General features: G+C 43.6%; 1 protein-coding gene across 3 annotated transcripts in view; it reads left to right on the forward strand.

The window, feature by feature from the left end:
• The window catches only part of LOC122542519 (neogenin-like), a 211329-nt gene that overhangs the window by 93400 nt on the left and 90600 nt on the right, over window positions 1-27329 (forward strand). For all 3 annotated transcript variants that reach the window (XM_043680345.1, XM_043680346.1, XM_043680347.1), the window contains exon 10: window positions 25708-25983. In XM_043680345.1, coding sequence (XP_043536280.1) covers window positions 25708-25983 — 276 coding nt within the window. The remainder of the gene's footprint in view (window positions 1-25707; window positions 25984-27329) is intronic.

The raw sequence follows: 27329 nt of genomic DNA on the forward strand, positions 1-27329 counted from the left end.
TGCAGGACAGAGGGTTGGACACCTGCCTGATCAGCCTGGATCAGGAGAAAGCCTTTGACAGGATAACACACAGGTATATGAGAGATGTTCTCTCCAAAATGGGCTTTGGGGAGGGAATCTGCAATTGGATCAGACTGCTCTACACCAACATTGTCAGTGCAGTCTCAATCAATGAGTGGGAATCAGATAGCTTCCCAGTCAGATCTAGAGTCAGGCAGGGCTGCCTTCTCTCTCCTGCCTTGTTTGTATGCTGCATAGAGCCATTTGCCGAGTCCATCAGGAAGGATGCGAGCCTGAGAGGGGTGACTATTCCTGGCAGCGGGAGCCTGCAAGTTAAGGCCTCCCTGTACATGGATGACGTCGCTGTTTTCTGCTCGGATCCGCTGTCCGTGCACAGACTCATGTGACCATATGTGACCAATTCGAACGGACCTCGGGGGCCAAGGTAAACCGAGGCAAGAGCGAGGCCATGCTCTTTGGGAACTGGGCCGACCAATCCTCGATCCTCTTCAACGTCAGGACCGACCACCTGAAGGTGCTGGGTATATGGTTCGGGGGGGCTGGGCACGCGCCAAGTCTTGGGAGGAGCGTATCAGCAAAGTGAGGCAGAAACTGGGCAGATGGAAGCTACGGTCGCTCTCCATCGCGGGAAAAAACCTGGTCATCAAGTGTGAGGCACTGTCATTGCTATTATACGTGGCACAGGTCTGGCCTATTCCCAGAACCTGTGCCGCTGCAGTCACCCGGGCCATCTTCCAGTTTATATGGAGGTCAAAGATGGACCGGGTCCGAAGGGACTCGCTGTACAAAGATCTGGGCAATGGGGGAAAAAATGCACCCAATGCCACCCTCACCCTGATGGCCACCTTTGTGTGTGGCTGCATCAAGCTGTGAGTGGATCCCCGGTATGCAAACACCAAGTGTCATTACGTACTGAGGTTCTACCTGTCCCCGGTGTTGCGAAGGATGGGCCTGGCCTCGCTGCCGCGGAACGCTCCGAGTAGTTGGACCGTTCTGTATCACCTGTCTTTCGTGGAGAAGTTTATGAAGAAAAACACCTTTGACCACAAGTCCATCAGGATGTGGTCAGCACGTAGTGTCCTTGAGACCTTCGGGAAAAGGAGAGGGCGGACCCTATCGAGCAGTTCCCTGAGCAGACTGTCAAAGCCATTTGGCAGAATGCCTCATCGCCAGAACTTTCCAACAAGCACCAAGACATGGCTTGGCTGGTGGTGAGAAGGGCTCTGCCTGTGAGATCATTTATGCATGCCCGGACTCTCAGCCGTACCGCACGCTGCCCTCGAAGCGGCTGCGGTGGGGGGACGAGACTGTCACACACCTCCTTCTGGAATGTGCCTACGCAGAAGAAGTTTGGAGAGGAATGCAGTGGTGTTTGTCGATGTTCGTCCCGAGCAGCGCTGTGATGCGCGACTCCGTGCTCTCCGGTCTGTTCCCCGGGACGCACACCGAGATGAACATCAACTGTGCCTGGAGGATCATCAACTCTGTGAAGGACGCTCTCTGGGCGGTCCGAAACCTGTTGATCTTCCAGCTGAAGGAGTTGACCCTGACTGAGTGTTGCAGACTGGCACATTCCAAGGTCCAGGACTACGTGTTGAGGGATGCGCTGAAGGCGCGGTGTGGAAAGACCACCGTGTAACATCTGCCTGCCTAAAGAAGAACAGGGGGCCCGCCCATTCATTTGGGCACTGCTGACGCCTCAGCTAAAAATGTAATCGTACAGACCTGTAAATAGGAATGATTACTCTGTTTTCGGTATGCAAACAAATAGAATGTTTACATATGTATGGCATGTCCCGTTGTACAGATCATCAAAGTATTTTATGAATAAAGTATATTTTTGAAATTAAGAAGCCAGCATGGAGATCGTTCAAGAGCAGGTCAGCACAACCAAATGAAACTCCAACATCCTATCACGATCCAGTGATGATATCCAGTAGCTCTGATGACTCGCAACTCGACCCCTGTGGTATCTCCCCTGCCAGTACATGTCTGCTGTGTCGAACCTGCAGCACTCGAGCAGAATCTCTTCCTCTGATCCTCAGGAACTACACATATTCCGAGCCAAAAGGCCAAGAAGCGATAGGACTTGGAGAATGTTGAGGAACTGCTGCTGTCTTCAGCCAGTGCATTGAGAGCTGTGGGAATGAATCCATCTTCAGTGTCTGTTATTCTTGGGTCAGAGTGAATGTTTTGGTATTTGGTCATTAATGTTCACAACTCTCTTTGCCTGTATAGTTGTGAATTTAAATGAAACCTTTTTTTTAAATGCTTATTAACATGCAGTGATTTCCTTTTCCCAAGATACAAGGAAATTTGGAAATAAATGCTAATAAGACACAGCATCCGCATAAGAGATAGATTGGGTGTGGGAACCGGGGTCTTTAACATGAATGCACGGGTTGCTCTGTCGATCCTTGGGAGCCTGCTGTGTATTTGTAGCTTTCATTCTGATTGTGGGTGTGACTCCATCCCTGTGAAACCTGTTTTATACTTTCTAGATTGAACCAAAGCCAGTAAACAAGAGCTGGGAATCTGAGAGCCCAGCATTGACTGCTGATTAAAACAGGAGCGATTTGGACACACGGATACCTCATAGACAAGACTTTTACACATTTCAGCGCGAGCCATTCTGAGGAATTTCTGCTTCAGTCTCGGGCTCCACAAGGTGCCTATGTGTTGCTGGCTTAATTCCCCTTGGAATTACCAGCACAGAAACATTCAAATCCTTTAGTGTGTCTTTTGGGGGTAATTTGTGAGCAGACGTGGAAATGCCTCTTGCCTCAGGATTTTTACAGTTGATGGGAAAGTGTGGAGTGGATCAATCCTCTTGTCAGGAATGTTACTTCTGATGAGAAGATATGGGATGGAGTAGCTCCCTTGCTGGAATTGGTAAACTGAAGTCATGAAGGGTTTACAAGAAAATCAGGAGTGGACTTTTTCTCAGATTGGGAACAGTGTTGAGAGAGACAATTTGCAGAATAGAGTAAGTAGTTCTTGTTCTGGGACTGGAATGCATTAGGAGAAAATATCTGGTTTGTGGAGCAAATCCTACTATAGTCAGAGGTTTGTAAAACAATTACAGAGCAGAGTCAAGCTTTTCCTGGGGTCAGGATGGTCTGAAAGCATAGAATAGATGAAATTGTGTTGGAGTGAAAACCTGCAGGTCAGAGAGGTTCAGATGTTGGATCAGATTAGTTACTGAATGAGGATTGACTCCCGTGCTGGATCAGTGTGGTTACTGAGTAAGGATTGCCCCCCACCGTGTGTGTGTGTATGCGCGTGCACGCTGCCAGGAAGGGGGTGTTCCAGGATTTTCATTCAGCGAGACTGAAAGAACAGTGATATGTTTCCAAGTCAGGAAGGTGAATGACTTGAAGGGAACTTGCAAATGGTGGTGTTCTCATGTATCAGCTCCCTTTGTCTTTCGAGATGGAAGTGGTCCTGAGTTTGGAAGTTGCTGTCTTAGGCACATTGGTAAATTTTTGCATTGCCTCTTTAGATGATACAGACTGCAGCTACTGAGCAGTGGGGAAAGTGAGTATTTGTGGCTGTGGTGCCAATCAAGTGAGATTTTATTTTCCTGTTTGGTATCAAACCCTTGAGTTTTCCTGGAGCTATAGTCATCCAGACAAGTGAGGAGTATTCCAATACACTCCAGACTTATACCTTGTGGACGATGAACAAGCACTGGGGAGTTGGGGGATAAGTTACTCGCTGTAGGATCCCTAACCTCTGGCCTGCTCTTTGTCATAATTTATTTACATGCTGAGTCCGGTTCATTTTCTGGTCTGTGGTAACCCCGAGGATGTTGACAGTAGGATTTCAGTGATGGTAATGCTGTTGAATTTCAAGGGTCAATGGCTAGATTCTCTCTTGAAGGATATGGTCTTTGCCTTGCATTTGTCAGCTGAAATCTGGGTATTATCCAAGTCTTGCGACAATTAGACTTGGGCTGTTTTAATATTCAAGAAGTTGTGAATGGTGCCGAACATTGTGAAATCATCAGTGAACATTTCACTTCAGACCTTATGCTGGAGGGAAAGTCACTGAAGCAGCTGAAGATGGTTGGCCCTAGGACACCACCCTGAGGAACTCTTGCAGAGATATCCTGGAGCTGAGATGACTGATTAGTTGATTAGAGTAGATTCCCTACAGTGTGGAAACAGGCCCTTCAGCCCAACCAGTCCACACCCACCCTCTGAAGAGTAACCCACCCCCCTCTGACTAATGCACCTGACACTATGGACAATTTAGCATGGCCAATTCACCTGACCTGCACATCTTTGGACTGTGGGAGGAAACTGGAGCACCTGGAGGAAACCCATAGCTTTTAGAATCATAGAATCGTAGAGATGGACAGCATGGAAACTGACCTTTTGGTTCAACCTGTCCATGCCGACCAGAGGTCCCAACCCAATCTAGTCCCACCTGCCAGCACCCGGCCCATATCCCTCAAAACCTTTCCTATTCATATACCTTTGCAAATGGCTTTTAAATGTTGCTATTGTACCAGCCTCCACTACTTCCTCTGGCAGCTCATTCCAAACACGTACCACCCTCTGTGTGAAAAGGTTGCCCCTTAGGTCCCTTTTATATCTTTCCCCTCTCACCCTAAACCTCTAGTTCTTGACTCCCCTACCCCAGGGAAAAGACTTGGTCTATTTATCATATCCAGGCCCCTCATAATTTTGTAAACCTCTATAAAGTCACCCCTCAGCCTCTGATGCTCCAGGGAAGACAGCCCCAACCTGTTCAGCCTCTCCTTTTAGCCCAATCCTCCAACCCTGGCAACATCCTTGTAAATCTTTTCTGGACCGTTTCAAGTTTCACAACATCTATCCAATAGGAAGGAGACCAGAATTGCACGCAATATTCCAACAGTGGCCTAACCAATGTCCTGTACAGCTGCAACATGACCTCCCAACTCCTGTACTCAATACATTGACCAATAAAGGAAAGCATACCAAACACCTTCTTCACTATCCTATCTACTTGTGACTCCACGTTCAAGGAGCTATGAACCTGCAGTCCAAGGTCTCTTTGTTCAGCAACACTCCCTAGGACCTTACCATTAAGTGTATAAGTGCTGCTAAGATTTGCTTTCCCAAAATGCAGCACCTCGTATTTATCTGAATTAAACTCCATCTGCCACTTCTCAGCCCATTGGCCCATCTGATCAAGATCCTGTTGTAATCTGAGGTAATATTCTTCGCTGTCCACTAAATCTCCAATTTTGGTGTCATCTGCAAACTTACTAACTGTACCTCTTATGCTCGCATCCAATCATTTATGTAAATGACAAAAAGTAGAGGACCCAGCACCAATCCTTGTGGCACTCCACTGGTCACAGGTCTCCAGTCTGAAAACAACCCTCCACCACCACTCTCTTTGACCTTTGAGCCAGTTCTGTATTCAAATGGCGAGTTCTCCCTGTATTCCGTGAGATCTAACCTTGCTAACCAGTCTCCCATGGGCAACCTTGCCGAACGCCTTACTGAACTCCACATAGCTCACGTCTACCGCTCTGCCCTCATCAATCCTCTGTTACTTCATCAAAAAACTCAATCAAGTTTGTGAGACATGATTTCCCACGCACAAAGCCATGTTGACGATCCCTAATCAGTCAATGCCTTTCCAAATACATGTACATCCTGTCCCTCAGGATTCCCTCTAACAACTTGCCCACCATTGCTTCAGGCTTACTGGTCTATAGTTCCCTGCCTTGTCCTTACCACCCTTCTTAAATAGTGGTACCACATTAGCCAACCTCCAGTCTTCCTGCACCTCACCTATGACTATTGATGATACAAATATCTCAGCAGGAGGCCCAGCAATCACTCCCTAGTTTCCCACAGTGTTCTCGGGTACAGCTGATCAGGTCCTGAGGATTTATCCTCTGTAATATGAACATTTTGCAAAGTATCACCATCTATTTCGCTACTTTCTATATCTTCCATATCCTTTTCCACAGTAAATGCTGTTGCAAAAATCTTATTTAGTATCTCCCCCATTTTCTGCAGCTCCACACAAAGGCCGCCTTGCTGATCTTTGAGGGGCCCTATTCTCTCTGTAGTTACCCTTTTGACCTTAATATATTTGTATAAACCCTTTGGGGTTTCTCCTTAATTCTATTTGCCAAAGCTATCTCAGGTCCCCTTTTTGCCCTCCTGATTTCCCTCTTAAGTATACACCTATTGCCTTTATACTCTTCTAAGGATTCACCCGATCTATCCTGTCTTACCTTACATATGCTTCTTTCTTTTTCTTGACCAAACCCTCAATTTCTTTAGTCATCCAGCATTCCCTATACCCACCAGCCTTTCCTTTCTCCCTAAAAGGAATATACTTTCTCTGGATTCTTGCTATCTCATTTCTGAAGGTTTCCCATTTTCCAGCTGTCCCTTTACCTGCGAATATCTGCCCCCCATCAGCTTTTGAAAGTTCTTGCTTAGTACAGTCAAAATTGGCCTTCTTCCAATTTAGGACTTCTACTTTTAAATCTGGTCTATCCTTTTCTATCATTATTTTAAATCTAATAGAATTATGGTCACTAGCCTTTTGCAGTATCTGGTGTATTTAGTCATTGTTTGTCACCATGAAGAGTGAATCAAACTGGCAGAAGACTGTCATCTGTGATACTTGGACCTCTGGAAGAAGAGATGGATCAACTACTTGGCATTTATGACTGAAAAGTTATTTCAAATGCTTCAACCTTATTTGTTATGCCAGTGTGCTGGGCTCCACCATCATTGAGGGTGGGATAATTTTGGAGCCATTTCCTTCATTGAATTGTTTCATTGTCAACTAGTATTTGTGACCGAGTGAAATCACTTATCTCTATTATTTGATGCTTATTCTGTTTGCTATGGATTGTTTTGTAGCTTCACTAGGTTAACAAGTTCCTGGTGCTGTTCCTGCCTGTCCTTCTGCACTCTTCATAGAACTAAGGTTAATCCCCTAGTTTGATGGTGATTGCAGAGAGTGGGACATGCAAAGGCCTGACGTTGCACATTGTATTGGAATATGATTCAGCCACTGCTGAAGGCCCACATGCCTCATGGATGCTCAGTCTTGAATTGCTAGATCTGTACAAGGTCTTCCCCATTAGGTATGACTTAACATGACTGAATGATTCTCCCTTGGAATTATACATTGAAACTGCTTCTGATGAAGTTGCATTGTAGTGTGAGATACTTTGCTTTAAATTCTGAAATTAAAGGAGGTACTGTGGAACAAATTGGGGAAAATGTAGTGAGCAGCAGGATAACTGACAGCTGTTGGACCTGCTGTTGTTGTATTCTCACTCTGAAAAGGGCATAAGGGTTTACTGTCTGTCCTTCGGCTAGATACAGTGTGAAGCTTTATGGTGCCTCCAGAGAACTGATAGGACAATTAACACTTTGGTGAAAGGGTGCAGATTCTGTGCTGTTTGCAGATATCTGGTTATTTTTTAACTTCATCTTCTATGAGTGGATGTGTTTCCATGGCGTTTGCATGAAGCTTGGAAAGTTCCTATTGTCAAACTAAGGCCTGAATGATGACATTATCTGATATCACAGTCTGTCTAAGCTGCTTGGTGAAGAATGACCATGGATATAGAGTGGATACTGTCAGTTGCCATGGAACTGGAGCAAGAGTTCAGTTGATTTGTCAAGGGAGTAGAGAGAGAGAGACACAGCAGTCAATGATGGTTTTATCTTGGGACTCGTGAGTTAGGCTAGTGGCAGGGCTATGGTCATGGTTCCTTGAAAATATGATTAATAACACTTTTTCCAGTTCTGCTTTGGCTGAGTGACATTTTACAGCAATAGAAGTGTTTGCTGTGCAGTCAGCTTTCGATCAGGATTGGACTGTGCTTAGAATTCTGTGGCACAGAACTGTATGTCATTGGATATTGCATCCAAATACTGAAATATCAGGGAACTATCCAATGCTATTGGAGTTCAGGGGTGTTGTGGATCTTCAATCTGTTCTTGTCTCGAGTTGCAGCTTACTTGGGAATGCACTGACATGGGGTGATTGAAGAGAAAGACTCTGAATGTTCAGCAATACCATCAGCACCAAGATGTACAGCAAACTTTAGACAGTTATGTCAGGCTTAGAATAACAGGCAACATATTCGAGCATGTGGAGAGGAAAAGGAGGATATAGGGTTAGTGAGATGGAGATGGGCTAGATGCTGTGTTGATGAGTTTTTCAAGCGATCTGGTCAATGGCATCAATTCTAAAAAAAGAAGGGATAGTCCCCGAGGAGAGAAACTGTTTACTATGACAGCTAACATGAGGACTGTAAGGGACTTCTGTTGGTTAGCAGGAGCCAAATTGAAAATCATCAAATTAATACAACATTGAAGAAGGCCATTTAACTCAATGCGTCAATGCTGGCCCTCTGAAGGAACAATTCACCCAGACCCTCTCTTTTACCTTCTTCTTGCTCTAAATATTTTTCAAACAATAACCTCATTCCACTTTGAAAGCCATGGATTGATGCTGCACCTCCAACTCTCTTGGGCTGTACATTCCAGATCCTAACCACTTGCTGTGTAAATAGGATTTCCTCATGGGGAGGGTATAATAGGTAGAAAACCACAGAGAGATAGGGAGGGAGCAGCTTGGTAATGAGATGTCCTTCACATCCTCACCTTTATTGGAGGTGAGAGTGGAGGGAGCAGGGGAGATGGTAAAATAGAGAGTCCTGGAGCCCACCACGCTGTTGGATACATTTTGAAGTGTTTCTGCCATGATGGCTGTCAGTGATTAAGATCTCCACTATCTGAGCTGCTGTTCATATTGGGTTTGGTTGTCGAGTGAGATCCTGTCTGACGCACTGATTTTCCGTATGGATTGGGGTGGGCCATGGAGGTGACTGAACTGGGTGAACGTTAGATTGTCCTAAACAGCAGGAGAGTCATTGGCACAGCAATATTACACGTAAATGACTCTTGTTGCTGGTTGTCTCACAAGCATAAAGTCTAATCTTGTGCTGCTCAGCTAAGCCCTTGAGTGAGTGAGTAAAGACTGACTTATCAATAGGATGGCAAAAGTGAGGACTGCAAATGCTGGAGATCAGAGTCTAGATTAGAGTGGTGCTGGAAAAGCACAGCAGGTCAGGCAGCATCTGAGGAGCAGGAAAATAGACGTTCTGGGCAAAAGCCCTTCATCAGCAATGAAGAGCTTTTGGGAAGGGAATTCTTGATGAAGGGTTTTTGCCCGAAACATCGATTTTCCTGCTCCTCGGATGCTGCCTGACCTGCTGTGCTTCTCCAGCACCACTCTAATCGAGACACTTATCAATAGGATGGATCTGTTAAAAATTGTGTATGCCTAAGTGTGGGAGTGAGAATATCTGTGTGTTTGTGTATGTATAACAAATGAAAGTATTTGTGTCTGTGTAGTTTGGGAATGAGAGTGTTGGTGTCTGTGTTTGTTTGGAATGAGGGAGTGTATGTCTGTGTTGTGGGAATGACAGAGCGTGTGTGTCTGTGTCCGTATGGGAATGACGGGGCGTGTGTGTCTGTGTCCGTATGGGAATGATGGGGCGTGTGTGTCTGTGCCCATGTCCGTGTGGGAGTGACAGGGCGTGTGTGTCTGTGAAGGTGTGGGAGTGACAGGGCGTGTGTGTCTGTGAAGGTGTGGGAGTGACGGGGTGTGTGTCTGTGTCCGTGTGGGAGCGACAGGGCGTGTGTGAATCACAAAATTGCTACATTGCAGAAGAAGGCTGTGCACCTATCATTTCTGACCATTGTAACTTATTGCCAATCTCCTGTCTATTCCCAACTAACCCTGCACATTGGTCCTTTTTATAAAGTCATCAAATGTCCTCAAGACATTTTGAGGGCGGCACGGTGGCTCAGTGGTTAGCACTGCTGCCTCACAGCACCAGGGACCTGGGTTCGATTCCAGCCTCGGGCGACTGTCTGTGTGGCGTTTGCACATTCTCCTCATGTCTGCCTGGGTTTCCTCCAGGTGCTCTGGGTTCCTCCCACAGTCCAAAGATGTGCAGGTCAGGTGAATTGGCCATGTTAAATTGCCCATAGTGATAGGTGCATTAGGAGGGAGGAGGGGAATGAGTCTGGGTGGGTTACTCTTCAGAGGGTCAGTGTGGACCTGGTGGGCCGAAGGGCCTGTTTCTACACTGTAGGGAATCTAATCTAAGAATGACTCCATTTAACCTGCCTGACCCACGTTTCTAGGCAGTGCATTTCAGATCATAAATTCTTGGTGTGTGCAAATATTTTTCTTGTTTGTATAAGTAAGCAGCACTATATGTATGAGTGTGACGGTACGTGGGTATACTCATGTGGGTCAAGGTATGCATGTGTTCTCGGCTGTGTGCGATTGCATGTCTGTCGTGAAGGAAGGATTCAGGAATGATAATCTGAGGACGCATACCACTTGTCCTCCCAAATGTTGGGAGGGATTGTAATGAGAGTGAAAATGTCAAAAAGTGCTTAATGAAGGTTATCACCTTCAAGATAGTATATATGTATGTATGGAACTGAGTGAGTGTGTCTACATATCTATGGGACTGTGTTTTTCTGCTTATGTATGGGAGTGTGTATGTCTGTGTTCATATGGGAGGGAGAGGTGTGTATGTCTAGGTATGGGGCTGTGTATTCCTGCATATGTTTAGGAATGTGTGTGTCTGTATGTATGGGAGTGAGGGGGAGAGGTGTGTGTATGTGTATGTAGGTATGGGACTGGAAGTGTGTCCCTGTATATATAGGTCTGGGACTATGTGTGTCTGGAAAGATATAGGAATGAGAGAGAGTATGTAGTATGTACACATGGACTGACAGGGATGTGTTTGCTGGTGTATCTGAATCCAAGGGTGACGTATACAACGGGGTGAGTAGAAATGAATAAAGGAGTTTCATTTTCAAACATCAGAAGCTTTTATGATGTCACTATACAGCTGAGAGATTGACCCCTGGTATACTCAGCATTGCCAGCAATAGTTAAAACCCACTGTGGGCAAGAGACGACCAGGGCACAAAACAAGGTACTGTTTAACATTTTACTTTCTGTGTTCACCAATGATTGCTTTGTCCTACTGGAAAGTTTAGTTCTGTCACTGTTCAGCTGGTTTTTGTCTGTGCAGTCATTTTATATGTTAACCAAATCTGTTATTGATTAACTACCACACAAATGACTGCCAGCTTTCCTTTTATTCCAAAAACTTCAATGAGCTCCCAGCCTGCTCTGCAAGTGGGAGGCGAATAGGATTGAGTTCGCCGCTGTTTAGTTCCAGCCATTCCAGAGTTTATTATTACTTTACATCATGCAGTTATCCCGCGTTATTATGCTGCAGAAGTTGGTTGTCTGCTGCCCAGTGCACTCTTTATATTCTAGATGGGCCTTTCATAGCAAGAGCCTGTCAGACCAAAACATCGCTGGAGTTCAGCTCACCTCAGGGAAACCTGGGTTAGACAGCAGCCAAATCAGTCTGGACTTCCATCTCCGGAAAGGTAGATGTGTCATGGCAATTTTTATGGCACTTTCTGCAATATTCTCACTACCTCAGCTCTGATGTGATCTTCACATCTGCTGACACCTGTGGTTAAGATTTTGAACATTTTCCAAGGAGCAGATGTCTGTACTGATGTGGAACAGACTAACTGAGTGGGCTGTGTGTAGACACTGCAGGCAGATCCTTTAAACATTTTCAGGCATTAGGAACACTTCCGGGTTCTCAATCCATAAGGACAAGGTGTGCACTGACATGGGGAATCTTCCAGGAGGCATAGAGTTAAGATGCAACCTCTATATTTGCAGTCCAATTAAAGAAAGCCAGCCAGTTCCTGAGGCAGCAGAGCGGGTTCTCTTGGCTCACTCCAGGCCTGACTGCTGTGAGAGAACTGCTGCACACCAGATACTGGAATGGCAGAGACGCAGTGCTGCTGCTTGTAACATCTGTGGCACTTATGGAAGGTTCATTGCATGTGGCCATTGGCGACATCTACCTTTACAATTCTTCACTCATTGGCAAGGCAGTAGCGATATGGGAAAACATCAGTCTTGCGATTTGCTCCTGGTAAACTCTTCCACAACCCAAAATAACAGCTCCAGGCACCTGTTGTAAGGAGCATACTGTCAGCTTCCTTGGAGTGGACACAGAGGATTGCAACACATTATGGAATCCATGTGCCACTCACAAGATTCCAGCAATGTCTAAAGATAATGATTAATTAGTCAGTTGAAAACCTGCTGCAACCAGGCAGGCAGCCACTGCTGTAAAAATTCTATCTCCAGGAAGATCTCCTGGAGGCAGGAACATGTTAATGTGTGGAGTTCCAGGTTTCCTACCTGTGCTTTCTAAGCTGCCTCTATAGGGCTGGTATGATTCCACCCTACTTTTTTGCTCAATTACCAGTCCTTCCCCATCTTCAGAGTCAAATAAGTCAAAATAAAACTTACAAGTTGACAGCAGCCAGAACCCAGTGTCTATGTAAAGCTGGAAATTAGGCTCCAGTATAACCCAGCTGGCTGGGCCATCTGGGTTAAACAGAAGGACTTCTGTTATGTATAACTAGTGAAACTCTGTGTTTCTCTGGATTTTATGGAGTTTTTATGTTTTACTGAACTTTCCCTTTCAGATGGATGTCAAACCCTCACTTCCTCTCCCCACCCTGACTGGAAATTTCTGGGTGTTACTGAATCCTCCCTTCAGAGTCCAGTCCAACAGCAGTTTGCTGCCAAACTAGTTGGCGCCTGTGTTTACAGTGGACCCTTAATGGATGGGGAATTAGATGAAGTGCTGAAATTAGTGAGATAAGGGGAAAAAATGAGAATGTAGATAAAGGAGTGATGAATGACATTTTATACTGTTTACTGGCCTGGAGGCCTTATTAAGAGATGTGAACAATAATTACCATTTTGCACAGTGGGATCTCTCTCTCTCTAATTCAGTCAACCAGTTTGCACCAACCATTCCACTTTTTACATTAGTCCAAACCTAAACCATCAGAATTCATTGATCCCAGACTCACTGTTAGTAATATTCCAGACCAGTTAGCATTCACCAATACCATGAAAATACCAAAAGGTCGGCACAGTGGTTAGCACTGCTGCCTCACAACACCAGGTACACTGGTTTGATTCAATCCTCGTGTGACTGTCTGTTTGGGAGTTTTCATGTTCACCCCGTGACTTTGTGTGTTATCTCCGTATGCTCTGGTTTCTTCCCAGTCCAAAGATGTGCAGTTAGGTGGATTGGCCATGGTAAATTGTCCCATGGTGTCTAGCGATGTGCAGGCTATGTGGATTGGCCATGGGAAATGCAGGGTTACAGGGATAGGGTAGGGGAGTGGGCTTGGGTGAGATGATCTTTGGAGGGTCAGTGTGTACTTGATGACCCAAATGGCCTGCTTCTACACTGTTGGGATTCTATGATTCTATGGAATAATGTTTACTTATAAAGACCTGCTGTGTTTTCTTCAGGTAAGTATTTTTCTTTTTACAATACCTGCTTCCAATGAAGGATTGAATTCTGCTCAAATCTGTTCTTTTAACATCCCTGTGACAATACTGAAGAGTGTATGAGAAAAATCTTGACATTTTATTTCCTTTCCTTATAATTTTACCTTCCATACTACCTCGCAATCTTTCTTGTCCTGCTCCATTTATTGATTCTACTGTTAGTTATTGCTAGTCTTAATTTTCCCCTCTCGTTCCTCTTAAATTCCTGCATATTTTGCATCCTCCCTGTTTTAAAGTCTGGATCCATCACACTATTGCTCACTTTCACTACCTTTGCCTTGACTCCCTTTAAAACGCACCAGCTCTCAGATTTGAATGAGATGCAGGAACAGACAAGGAGAGACTCTGTCAAACATGCATAGTGAGTTCAGTGTTCTTACTGAAAGTTTGCAGAAGATATAGATTGGTGATCTGGCAAGTAACAGCAAAATGACGAGGAATCTTCTGATTCTTCCACATCGAAATTTGTATTCTGAATGGAGACTGAAAAAAGCTTTAATGAATTCAGTGTTGAAATATAGAATAGCTACATAGCTACATGCATATGTGCACATGTATCGTACACATTAATGAGGAGAATTTGAGGGAGGAGCATAATTAGCATGATTTTCTGTGTGAGCTAAACAATGTGTCAGTATGTGTACTGAACAATGTCTGTGTTTGTGTGCATGTTTGCTGACCAGAGGGTTGTGTAAACTGAGTAGTCTGTGTGCTGAATGGAGTGTTTGAGTGTGTACAGAGTGGGGTCTGTGTAAACTGACCAGTGTATGTGCATACACTGGGTGGTCCGTGTATATGTTTGAATGGGTCTATGTGTGCTCAGCAGGATGTGTGTGCGTGTGCGCTGACTGGAGAGTGTGTATGTCTAATTCAGCAGGTCTGGCAACATTTGTAAAGAGAGAAACAGAGTGAACATTTTGAGTATAGTATGACTTTTTTAGAGTCTGAAGAAGAGTCAAACTTAACTCAACACATTAACTCTGTTTCTCTCTTCACAAATGCTGCCAGACCCTCCAGCATTCTCTTTGTTTCAGATTTCCAGCATCCACAGTATTTTGCCTTTATTCAAAGGTGTGCACACGCTGAGCAGCTGGTGTGTTGGCTGAGGCGTATGTGTCCGGGTGGGGGTTCTGAGTTGTGTTTAAGTGTGGGTGTGTGATAGTGAGTGTTAACATTGTTTCCTTCTCTACTTTTGAGTTTTGTTTACTTTGCCATCTTGTGCTGTACAATGTGACCACACTTCCCAAGTGTGCTTTGTCTGCACACCCAACTTGATCTCCACATTTTTAATTGAAAACAGTTCACTGTGCAATGATCCTAACTGTTCTTGGGATTATTTTTCAGCACTTAATATCGATGCATCTGTCCAGTCATTAAACTCTCTTGCTCTCTGAATGGCATCAGAAAATATGTTTCAACTGGTGTGACATCAATATGGGATTAAGCTTGACTGGTAAACCTCTTGCAGTTTTTACGAATGGCTGTAGTTCTGCAAATGAGAGCCACCTAGTAACAGAAGGCGGGTATTCAGTCCATTAGGCCCATGTTAACTCTGTGTGGAGCAATCCAGTCAGTCCTGCTGCCTCATCCTATCCCTGTGGCCCTGCACGTTCATTTCCTGCTAGTGTCCATCTAATTCCCTTTGAATTAATTGATTGTCTTTACTTAGATCATCCTGGTAAGAAGAAAACTCTGGGTAATTATCCCTCGCTGCCCGCTGCACCTCACCAAAAAAATCTAAATCTGTATTTCCCAGCAACTGTCCATCTCAGTGAAATAATGCTACAGACTGCACGGATGAATTTCTCTTGTTTGGCAAACTCTCACCTATGTGCTTGCGTTGGTGTGACTTTGTTTTAAATTTTGGAATGCGCTGCTTGAAAGAGTGGTGGGAGCAGATTTAACAGGAACATTCCCAAGGGAATTGGATCAGTACCTGAAAAGGAAAGGTTTTCTGGGCATGAGGAAAGTGGCACTAATGGAAAAAGATTTCAAAGAGCCAGCACAGTCACAATAGGTTGAATAGCCTCCTCCTGTGCTGCATCATTCTGTTGGCATCAGCAACAAGGAGAGAGATCCTTTCAGTCTCCTTATCGTCAGTAAAGCTGATGTTCTTTTCAAACTAAGAATCAAAAGAATTGAAGAAAGTGTATCATTTTCTTCAACAATGAAAAGCTCTTTGAACAAATGTACTTCCCTTACACATGCTTCCCCCTTTAAGGTGCAAGCTGATTTTAGTATAGTGAAGGGAGAAGAGGTGATAGTCTAATAGAAGATTTAAAGCCTGCTGAGGTTTTGTGTAGCCTGTACTTTGATGCCCTATCTCTAATTGACACATTTTTCAGCTTCCTTGAATTGGAACAGTTTCTTTGACACTGGTGTTGCTATGGAGATGTTCTCTTTTGTCAGTCAGTATGAAGATTGCACCGAACTGTTTCTTAAAGGGGAAAAAGTTAAATTGTTTTACTTTAAAGCAGCAGAATAACTATGACCCAACGATTCTGTCAGTGCTCTCCCAAGTTTGGTGCTAATTGAGATATTTAAAATGCCAGAAGGATTTGATCATGGTAATACCAAATAGCTATTTCCTGTGATGGGGAGTTGAGAACAATGGCAGGAATCAGGGAAGCATTCTTCCCAGTTTGCTCATTTCTCTAGCTCTCAGTCCACAGTTTGTACACACCAGTGCCCATGCCACATTTTCTGTATGCCCACATCTCAGGACTGCTCCAGCTGATCTCTCGCCTCACTGCTGTAGCTGTGAACAATCTTCTCCATCATCTTGGAGTTTTTCAGTAATAAGAAAAAATGGTGAATGCGGGAAATGTAAAATAAAAGCAAAAAATGCTGGAAGTATTGTGATATTTCACTTTCATATTTGTGTTTATGTCATTGTCAATTGTTTTCTGGGAATACCCCTTATGAAGAAATTCTCTTCTTAGCTGTTTTACTTTTATCCTGGTCTCATACTGATCCCCAACTCCTCCACAATCCGTAGTATTCCTCAATCATAGATTTTTAAAACACTGCTGGACTTGGACACAGTGACTCATTCTGGTCAGACCCCCAGCACTGTTAAATTATTTTCCCCAATAAGACTTAATGTTAGTGCTTTTTTTTACTTAAAGCTGCTGACTGGATTTTTGAGTATATAGCTTCATGTTCTTTTAAGTTCATCCAGTCAAACTGCTTCCCCATCAGTGATATGCCTGTGACATCCCCCCCACCCCCTGCCTCACTCCACTTCTTTCCTACTACTTCACCTTTACTTAACTGATACTGTGCTCTGGAAATTAGTCAAATTCACCTTAAATACAGAAACTCATTATTCTTTTGCTGTCCTTCACGGCTCAGGTTAAGACAGTATGGAGCTCCTTGCAACCACTGGCACACACTATTGAAATGGTACTAACATAAAAAGCTGAAATTGTTGAATCATACTATACAGAAAGTGGCTATTTAGCCTGTTGTGTCTGGGTTGACTCTGTAAAGAGCTATCTAGTTAGTTCCCCATTGCCCCGAAAATTTTTCCTTTTCAGTGATTTTATGCCATTTGCTTTTGAAAGTTACTATTAAAACTGCTTCCACCATCCTTTCAAGCAGCATAGCTTGCTGTGTAAAAAATGTTCTCTGCATCTCAGTATGGTTCTTTTCCAAACTTCTCTTTCCTTCATTCTCTGTCCTCTAGTGACAGACCCAACTGTCAGTGCAAATAATGCAATCCTTAATTACTGGTTTTGGGGAACCTGACTTCGGGAGAAGATGTGATGAATACACTGCTGTGTTGGAGGAAAGCAATTTTATTGCACCTTAACCACAGAAAGCAAATTGTACTAAGGAGTATCCCTGACTACAGTATAGAAGGCACATGGTGAGACCACATGTATGATTCTGTCCGTCAGTTGCCAAGTGGAAGCTTTGTACTTCTCCCAAAGGGAAAGGGATGAACATCTGTGACTTCCACACATCGGGCTGTGAGAACTAGGATAACACTGCCTGCTGACAATGCCATTCCGACAGTTTCATCCATGTAGGAAGGGATGAAAAAGTGAGGTAACAGCAGTGAATATAAATGTGCTGGAGATCGTTGAGAGAAGGTTTATTAGGTGAATAACTGATTGGGAGGGTTGTCTGATAAGGAACAGTTGGGCGGGCTAGGCTTGTATCCACTAGAGTTTAGAAGAGTAGTTGATGACTTAATTGAAACATACGTAAGATCTGAGCGCTCTTGAGATGATGGGTGAGAAGAGGATGCTTCCTTGTGTGAGTGAATCTGAACTAAGGGTCATTGTTTAAAAATCAGGGTTGCCCATTTAAAACAAAGGCGAGGCAGTTTTTTTTCTGCGGGTTGTGAGTCTTCGAAACACAATCTTACACAGTGGAAGCAAAGTCCTTGTGTATTTTAAGTTAGAGGTGGCTACTTTTCTTGTTCAGTAAGAGAATGAAATGTTGTCACGAGTAGTTGCAAATGCACACTTGAGGTGGCGATCAGATCTGCCATGATCTTATTGAATAGCAGAGTCGGCTTAAGGGGCTGAGTGGCCTTCTCCTGCTCCTAATGTATATGTTTACATGTTTCTCACCGAACAGTACAAGGTGCTGTCAGAAGCAATAACACAGAGTGCGACAGGTGGAAACAGCTGCTGGAACTTGATGGATATCACTGGGAAGAGTCAACATAGTTCATGTTTGAGCTGAGAGGTTTGTTTGACTTTATTTTCAGACATTGGAGCTGAAAAGATGGATAAGCAGAGTAGCAGTGTCTGTAATGTTGACCCACTGACTCAGTGAACAGTGACTGAACATTGCCAGATTGTATCCTCCCTCTGTGGCTGTTTGTCACACTCTATTCAACCTACATCGGAGCATGCACTCAGTCTCCAGATTTTGTATAAGTTCTGTATTCGCTTTTGTAGAATTTTGAATCATCTGTCTTCCTTTCCTGATCAAATTGCTGGAAAAATTCAGCAGGTCTGGCAGCATCAGTGCAGAGAAATCCAGTGACCCTTTGTCAGAACCACTCGACCTGAAGTGTTAACTTCTTTTTTTCTCTCCACAGATGCTGCCAGATCTGAGCTTTTCCAGCAATTTCTATTTTTGACTGATTTACAGTATCAGTTCTTGCAGCTTTTATTTGGCAATACAATGCAACTTGTTTTTTGCAACAAAGATTTTTCTAATTTCAGAATTTTGATTTGCAGACTAGTCACTGGTTGTAGCTAACAGAGTTCAACATTGCTTTGAAATTCTGTAAATTTTAATTCGAGGGGTTTGGCTGGATTCCAAGTCTATCGAGTGGCCTTCCTACTGTGGAGTCAAACAGGACATTCTAAACATCTGTTGGTCTGACTGTACTTGAATTAAGACTTGGGTGGTCTCAGAACTCCAATTCCATACTTTTTCTGTGCAGGTACAAAATCTCTGATGCAGAATGTCTCCTTGCTATCAGTTGGAGTGGATTGCAGACTACAGTAATTTTGGTTCCATTCCGGATGATAATGAGAGCTGCATTGCTGGAACACACTCGTCAACCTGGATCTCACTTGTGAATCTTAGCAGACTGCTTCCTCCTGGTTTAGGATTTACAATGAGGCCCATAAATGTTGCTCATTTTGAGCTCCAAAATCTAATTTTGCATTTAACCAGTTTTATCTGTTTATTTTCTCCTGCCTCCTGTCCCTTTAATAATGTGTCTTTTTCATTCTGACACTGATACGTAATGAACATTGGAGACACAAAATGTAGAAACCACACAGAGCAACAATCGATTGTCAGGCAACAAGCTGCTGACTGTGTTTGTGGATGTTCTGTTGACAATAGCACACTGACACTAAAATAGCCAAGGAAAACAGGTGAGCCCACTGAAGAGATTCCTAGGCAATTGAGACCGATTAATAGTGCACGGGTTGCAGGATTCCTAGATGACAGGAACAGTCTGTGAAAATAGATTTGGGATTGACTGGGATTGCCCAGGTAGAGAAGTTTGAAGATCCAACTCGAGTCCCAAGAACTAAATTGCTTTCTGGTGTATAGGGTGGAGAGTGGGAGTGGGGCAGAGACCTACATCAGTAATGGATGTAGTCACTGTAGGAGTTTCAGTAGCCAATTGTTTAGGTACTTAAAAAAGACTTGAAGGTTTTTGTGGCACAGTAGTAGTGTCCCTGCATTTGAGCCATGAGGCCAGGATTCAAGTCTCACCTGCTCCAGAGGTGTGGAATAATATTGGAAATATTTAAAACAAGCAAGACGTGAATAGAAAAAAGACTTGATGAAGTATGTGTTTGTATGTGGGGAAGACGTTGGTGCGTTTATGATTGTGTGTAATATATATAGATAGAGATATACCTGTAAAGGTGTGTGCACAAATTTGGTAGGGACTTTCCTGAATTTCTCTAAGCCATCAGTTTGGAGAGGAGGGGATTTACCTCAATTCATTCACTCACTCAGAACAGAAATGTCTCTTTGCTCTTCACTGACAAACTGATCACCTCACACATTTGCTATTTTTTTTCCTATCAAAGTCTGTAGCTGCTATTTGGCTACTGAAACTGTGGGTGCTAGCTGTTATTTTTGTTCAAAGCATGTGCCAGTTTTACTGAGAAAGATATTCTAACTGTGCTGACATAAATCTTTCTTGACTTTTGAAAGAACCACAGTTTCCTGATTGCCAGGAGTATATGGATTAGGCCTGGTCCTAATAAAACTAGTCTATGATATCATTGATGAGGGCGGTCTTATGTATTTGAGCATCCCGGGGCCCTGAGTTATTACTCAGGCTGTTAGGATGTTGACCTTGAACTTTGTAGCCAATGGGTCTATTAGGCTCCAGAATCTTATTAATGATGTCATGTTATTATGTTTCCTGTGGTTGGGGAGACTAGAACCATGGTGCATAATTTAAAAGTAAGGAGGAGCCACTTAAGTCTGCAATGAGGGACTTTTTTTAACTCAGAAGGTTGTAATCTTTGGAATTTACAGATGGCTGTAGAAGCTCAGTTTTGAGTTGGTTGATGGATTTCTGATTGCCAGTGACATACGGGGTTATGGAATGGGTTAAAAGGCATTGAAGTGTTTAATCAGCCATGATTGTATTGAATGGCAGGGCAGGCTCAAATGGCCTCCTCCTGTGCCTTTCCTCTTAGGTCATGGAATGGAAACACATCTCACTGTTTCCATTTACTCTGCACATTGGTATTTGGAAAAAATAAGAGATTCTTCTTCCTCTTCAAATTTAAATTTGAATAAAAATTTCCTCCTCAGCTTTCCCCCTACCCCTGTTAGTTTCATCATCAGTTCAGTGTTTGTCTGTTCTTTCTTACAGCTGGTAATGATGCGAGCACTGGTGCTTTGTGTGTTGAAAGCTGGATCACAGCTGGAATTGATCAGCATTCTCCCTGGCTTGCATCCTCTCCCTCTCGTTTGCTTTTTTAAAATTCATTTATGGGATGTAGCTGAATAAAAATAGAAAAAAATTGATGTGCTGAATTGCTGGTGTTTGTCATGTCATTATTTACTGTGAAGAGAATGAGTAATCAGAGTTATAAGCTTCCCACAACTCTTGTGTTGCCATAGGTCCTACATAGTATGAGAAGATAAAGCTCCTGCTTCTATTTCTAGTTGCTACTGAGTTTCACTGATGTGACCTGGCTGGGTTTAAACTGGAAAGCAACTAGCGCAGTTCCTACTCTGATCACTGCCCCTGCTGGAAAGAAAGTGGTCTGACGGAGAAAGGGTGGAATTAGCTGTGTTGCCATCTTTGATGATGCAGGATGATACTGGGATGCTGGTCACCATGGAAATGTAACACAGCAGCATCAGGAGAACAAGAGGCAGGAAATAAATCAGTGAAAGAAATATTCTGTTCATTTGCAGTTAAGAGTTAACCACATTTCTGTGGGACTAGAGTCACATTTAGGCCAGACCAGGTAAGGACACCTGTTTCCTTCCCAAAAAGACATTAGTGAACTAGGTGGGGTTTTCTCACAATCAACAATGGATTCGTGGTCATTATGGTCATTAGAGTCTTAATCCCAGATTTTTATTGAATTTAAATTCCACCATCTGCTATGGCATAATTTGAACCTGAGTCCCCAGAACCTTACCTGGTCCCCTAGGTTAACAGGCCAGTGATTATACCACTAGACCATAGCCTCTGCCAGAAAGCGTGCAGAAAATGAATGAGTTGGTATGCAAATGTGCAGAATTGAGAGCTTTGATAGAAGCTGGAATCAGATGTAATTGTATTACAGTTGAGAAAATGTAACCACAAAGACATGAGGGAGGAACTGGCCAGAGTTGATTGGAAGGCGAGCTGAGCAGGGAAGATGGTGGTGGGGTAATTCAAGAGACACAGCAGAAATTCAGCCTAAGGAAGAAGAAACATACTATGGAGAGGGCAAAGCAACCATGGCTGACAAGGGAAGTCAGGGACAGTATAAAAACAAAAGGAAAATCATACAAAGTAGTCAAGATTAGTGGGAAGCCAGAGGATTGGTAAGCGAACAGAACCACAACAACGAGCAACCGAGCTACAAATCTTTTCACAAACTTTGATTGGTAAGCCTTTAAAAGCCAGCAGGAGGGAAGGGCGGGTGGGAAGTAGATGGAATCTGGGTAAGCTAGTTAGTAATTTAAAAGAAGATGGCAAGAGTTTTTTTGGATATATAAAAGATAAGAGAGCAAAAGTAGACATTGGACTGCTGGAAAATGAGGCTGGAGAAGTAGTAATGGAGAACAAAGAAATGGCAAAGAAACTGAATAGGTACTTTGCATCAGTCTTCATGGTGGAAGAGACCTGCAGCATACCATTCAAGAGAGTCAGTGGCTGAGTGTAGAGGCCATTACTGAGGAAAAGGTGCTGGGGAAGCTGAAGGGTCTGGTGATAAATCACCCAGGCTGAATGGACTGCTCCCCAGACTTCTGAAGGAGATTAGCTGAGGAGATTGCAGAGGCATTCAGCAATCACTGGAGTCAGGGAGGGTCTCAGAGGACTGGATAATGTAACATCCCTCTGTAAGAAGAAGGGAGGCAGAACATTGGAAATTCTAGGCCGGTTAGCCTGACCCTGGTTGTCGGGAAGATTTTGAAGTCCATTATTAAGGATGAGATTGCAGGGTACTTGGAAGAACAGTATGTAGTAAAATAGCATGGCTTTGTCAAGGGGAGGTCATGCCTGACGAATCTCTTAGAATTCTTTGAAGTAATGAGCAAGTTAGATAGAGGATAATTTACGGTTAGTTCTGCTATAATGCGGTAGTTCTGTTCTTGTGCAACTCCATGCTATAAGAAAATGGTGCAATAGCAGCACCATTTAAACTAATGGGGCCAAAATCGCATTATAACCAATATATGCTTCAAATGTTAGTGCTTTAGAAACAGTGTCTCCAGTTTGTCAATCACATTACAGTGAATTCACATCAAAGAAACGCGTATTAAGGCAGAACGACCTGTATTTGGATTCCAGAAGGCCTTTGACAAGGTGCTGCATGGAAGTTGCTAAACAAGATAAGAGCCCATGATGTTAGAGGCAAGCTACTGGCATGGATAGAGGATTGGCTGACTAGCGGAAGGCAGAGAGTGGGGATAAAAGGGTCTTTTCAGGATGGCAACCGGTAACTAGTGGAGTTTTACAGGGGTCTGTAACTATTCACGTTATACATTAACAATCTGGACAAAGGAGCTGAAGGCATTGTTGCTAAGTTTGCGGATGACACAAAGATAGGTGGAGGGAGAGGTAGTGTTGAGGAGACAGGGAGGTTACTGAAGGACTTAGAGAAGCTAGGTGATTGGGCAAAGAAATGGCAGATAGAATACAGTGTGGGAAAGAGTGAGGTTATACAGTTTGGTAGGAAGAAGAGAGGTACGGTTGCTGGCAGGTGGGACTAGATAGGGTTGGGATATCTGGTCGGCATGGACGGGTTGAACCGAGGTGTCTGTTTCCATGCTGTACATCTCTATGACTCTATAAACCATTTTCTAAATGGGGAAAGGCTTTGGAAACCTGAAGCAAAAAAGCATTTAGAAGTGCTAGTTCAGGATCTTTAATGTTAACTTTAAGAGGAAGGGTTTAGAGGGATATGGGCCAAATGCTGGCAAATGGGTCCTGACTTATTTAGGATACCTGGTTGGTATGGATGAGCTTGGATTGAAGGGTCTGTTTTGTGCAGTATATCTCAAATTTACAGGTTCTGTTGACAGTTGGGCAATTGCAGTGATAGCATTCATTTCTCGAGGGATAGAATAAAAGAACAGGGATGTACTATTGAGCCTGTATAAGGCTCTGGTGAGACCACATTTGGAATGTTGAGAGCAATTTTGGCCCCATATCTAAGGAAGGATGTGCTGCCATTGGAAGGGGTTCAGAAGAGGTTCACAAGAATGATGTCAAGAGTGAAGGGCTTGTCATAGAGCAGCGGTTGAAGACTCTGGTTCTGTCCTCAATGGAGTTTAGAAAGGTGAGGGGGGAGCCTGACTGTAACTTACAGAATACCGTGGTGATGCCTAGATAGAGTGGATGTGGGGAAGATGTTTCCACTCTTCGGAGAGACTAGGCCCCGAGGGCACAGCCTCAGAGTGAAGAGATGATCCTTTAGAACTGAGATGAGGAGGAATTTCTTCAGCCAGAGGGTGGTGAATCTGTGGAACTAATTGCCACAGTATGCTGTGAAGGTTAAGTCACTGAGTGCCTTAAAGACTGAGACCGGTTCTTGATTGGTAAAGGGATCAAGGGTTACAAGGCAAAGGCTGGAGAATGGGTTTGAGAAACATATCAGCTGTGTTTGAGTGGTGGAGCAGACTTAATAGGCCAAATGGTCTCCTTCTGCTCCTATATCTTATGGTCTTAAGGATATCCTTCTATATGGAGTGTGTTCCAAATCCCACTATTAAATGTAACTAAATAATCCAAAGAACTGCTGATGTTGGAGATCCAAAACAAAAACAGAAATTACTGGCAAAATTTAGCAGGACTGGCAGCCACTGTGAAGATTTAGCAGAATTAAAGTTTCAAGTCCAGTTCTGATGAAGAATCATTGAACTTGAAATGTTCATTCTGCTTTTTCCCCTCAGATGCTGCCAGACCTGCTGAGTTTCACTAGCAGTTTCTGTTTTTGTACTAAATGTACTTGTTGGGCAATCTATGAAACTATACTGCAAAATAGATCTAAAAATGGTCTGAGTGTCAAACTAGCACATGATGTTAACACTCTGATAAATTTGCAGCACAGGCCAATACTCGTTGTGGATTGGTGCTCATGTAGTTAATTATAGAAAAGACCTCCAATACTTTGGAAAACTTCAACTAAGCACTCAATTCTTTCACTGTTAACGATTGGAATGCTGACTTCCTTCAGGAATTCTCCTTCTATAGTTCCATAACTTTTAAAATGCAATGTTCTTTTCAACTTATTGTAGTTTCCTGTTTCATTCAATTTGGTTCCCAACAAGAAAAGTTTCAAACATCTATTACAAGCTGACCACAAACTTCTCTTTTTGAATTGAAACTTTTGGCAGCCGGATCGCACTTCAGAGCCCTGGAAATAATGTTTGAAGGATACCAAACCTGAATCCTTTACATTGATCTGGAACATTTCAAATGTTGCTCATTGACTGAGCTATGATAGTTCTCCTTGGAGTCACCCTGATCAGAGCTATCCCTGCTGTCCTGCTTCCAAGGACAGCAGGTGTTGGCCTTGGCTCAGTGGTACGCAAGGTCACCTCTGAGCCAAGTTCTACTGCAGAAGTTTGAACACAATATTGAGGCTGACATTTCAGTACAGTAACTGAGGGAATGCGGCACTATCAGAGATGTTGTACTTCGGATGAAACATTAAACTGAGTGCCCACCTGCCCTCTCAGGAGGATTTGAAATTCCTACAACCATTGTCTTGATGGAGAGCAGGGAAATTCCCTGGTGTCCTAGCCAATATTCATTCTTCAATCAACATTACTAAAGCAGATAATGTAAATATTTATTTAATTGCAATTTGTGGAAACTGGCTGTGCACAAATTGGTTTCCTGCATGACAACTGTGACTATGCTTTGAAAGTGTTTCAATGTCTGTAAAATTCTTTGGGATGCTCTGAAGTGATAAGAAACATTGTGTAGAGCGTGCTTTTGTGTCTGTGTGGTTAGGATGATTGGTAACAATTTGTTTGTTGGTATTATATCCAGGGTAAAGTGATTCATGGCCTTGCCTGTTTCAGGTCTTCCCCGATTCAGTGGTCAACCCCAAGCTGTCTTTGTGCATCAAGGCGACACCACCCTGTTAGGATGCGAGGTGAATAGTGATCTTGTTCCTTTTGTGAGGTGGGAACACAACCGTCAGCCTGTAGTGTTGGAAGGAAGGTTCCTCAAACTGCCCAGTGGCTCCTTGGAGATCGGCAATGTCTCTGACAGTGATGCTGGATCGTACCGCTGCTCTGTGGAAACCGCCGGTCTCTCTAAAATGAGCGAAGAGACAGAGCTCACCATTTCACCAGGTAACTGTCTATCCAGCAACTAGGGTAGAGTGATGTAAAAAAACTGGGGCGATGGCCAGGCTGCTGTTTTTCACCTGTGGACACGGGGGCAATTTTTAAAAAAAAAAACCATTGTTTGAGAGTGGAATGACCTGCCTGAGGAATGACCTGCAGGTACAGTTACAACATTTAAAAGACATTTTTATAAGTACATGGATAGGAAATGTTTACAGGGAGATGGCCCAAGCGCAGGCAGGTGGGACTAGTTAAGTTTGGAATTACGGTTGGCATGGATTTGTTGAACCAATGGGTCTGTTTCTGTGCTGTATGACTCTATGATGACCCCAGCGTTTGTGAAGTGAGTTTGGGTAATTTTAATCCAGTGTGCAACTGCTTTTATTTCAACATTGTCAGCAATCTCACAGAGAGCGTAAGATGATGGGTAAGTAAATGTGAACTGTCATTCTGTTACAGTTGGGGTTACTCCAAAATTGATGTTAAGTAAAGTAAGCTTTTACTTTGTCAAACTTTGTCAGTGTACCACTGTAGCAAGCAACCTTTGCCTCAGTGAACTCAAGATTAATTCTGCAAAAAAATTTTAAAATCTATACTGTTACTCATTCTGCAGTTGCATTTTGCAAAGGCAAATCCGGGCAGGACTTAGACATTTAGTGGTAAGGTCCTGGGGAGTGTTGCTGACCAAAGAGATCTTGGAGTGCAGGTTCATGGAACATAGAATGGTACAGCATAGTACAGGCTCTTCGGCCCTTGATATTGTCCTCGCCTTTTATCCTACTCAAGATTAGACTAACCTATATACCCTTCATTGTACTATTCCATGTGCCTATCCAAGAGTCGCTTAAATGTCCCTAATGTATCTGACTCTACTACCACTGCTGGCAGTGCATTCCACACACCCAGCACACTCTGTAAAAAAGCTACCTCTGACATCTCTCCTATACATCCTTCCAATTACCTTAATATTATGCCCCCTCATGATAGACATTACCACTGTGGGCAAACGTCTCTGGCTATCCACTCTATCTAAACCTCTCAACATCTTGTACACCTCTATGAAGTCACCTCTCATCCACCTTCACTCCAATGAAAAAGCCCTTGCTCCCTCAACCTTTCTTCATAAGACATGCGCTCCAGTCCAGGCAACATCTTGGTAAATCTCCTCTGCACCCTCTCTTAAAGTTTCCACATCCTTCCAATAATGAGGTGACCTGACCTGAACACAATATTTCAAGTATGATCCAACCAGGGCTGTGTAGAGTTGCAGCATAACCTCGCGGCTGTTAAACTCAATCCCCCTGCTAATGAAAATCAACATACCATACTTAGCCTATCAACTTGTGTAGCAA

Source organism: Chiloscyllium plagiosum, chromosome 40 (assembly GCF_004010195.1).
Source record: "Chiloscyllium plagiosum isolate BGI_BamShark_2017 chromosome 40, ASM401019v2, whole genome shotgun sequence".
In the NCBI taxonomy this organism is placed as follows: domain Eukaryota; kingdom Metazoa; phylum Chordata; class Chondrichthyes; order Orectolobiformes; family Hemiscylliidae; genus Chiloscyllium; species Chiloscyllium plagiosum.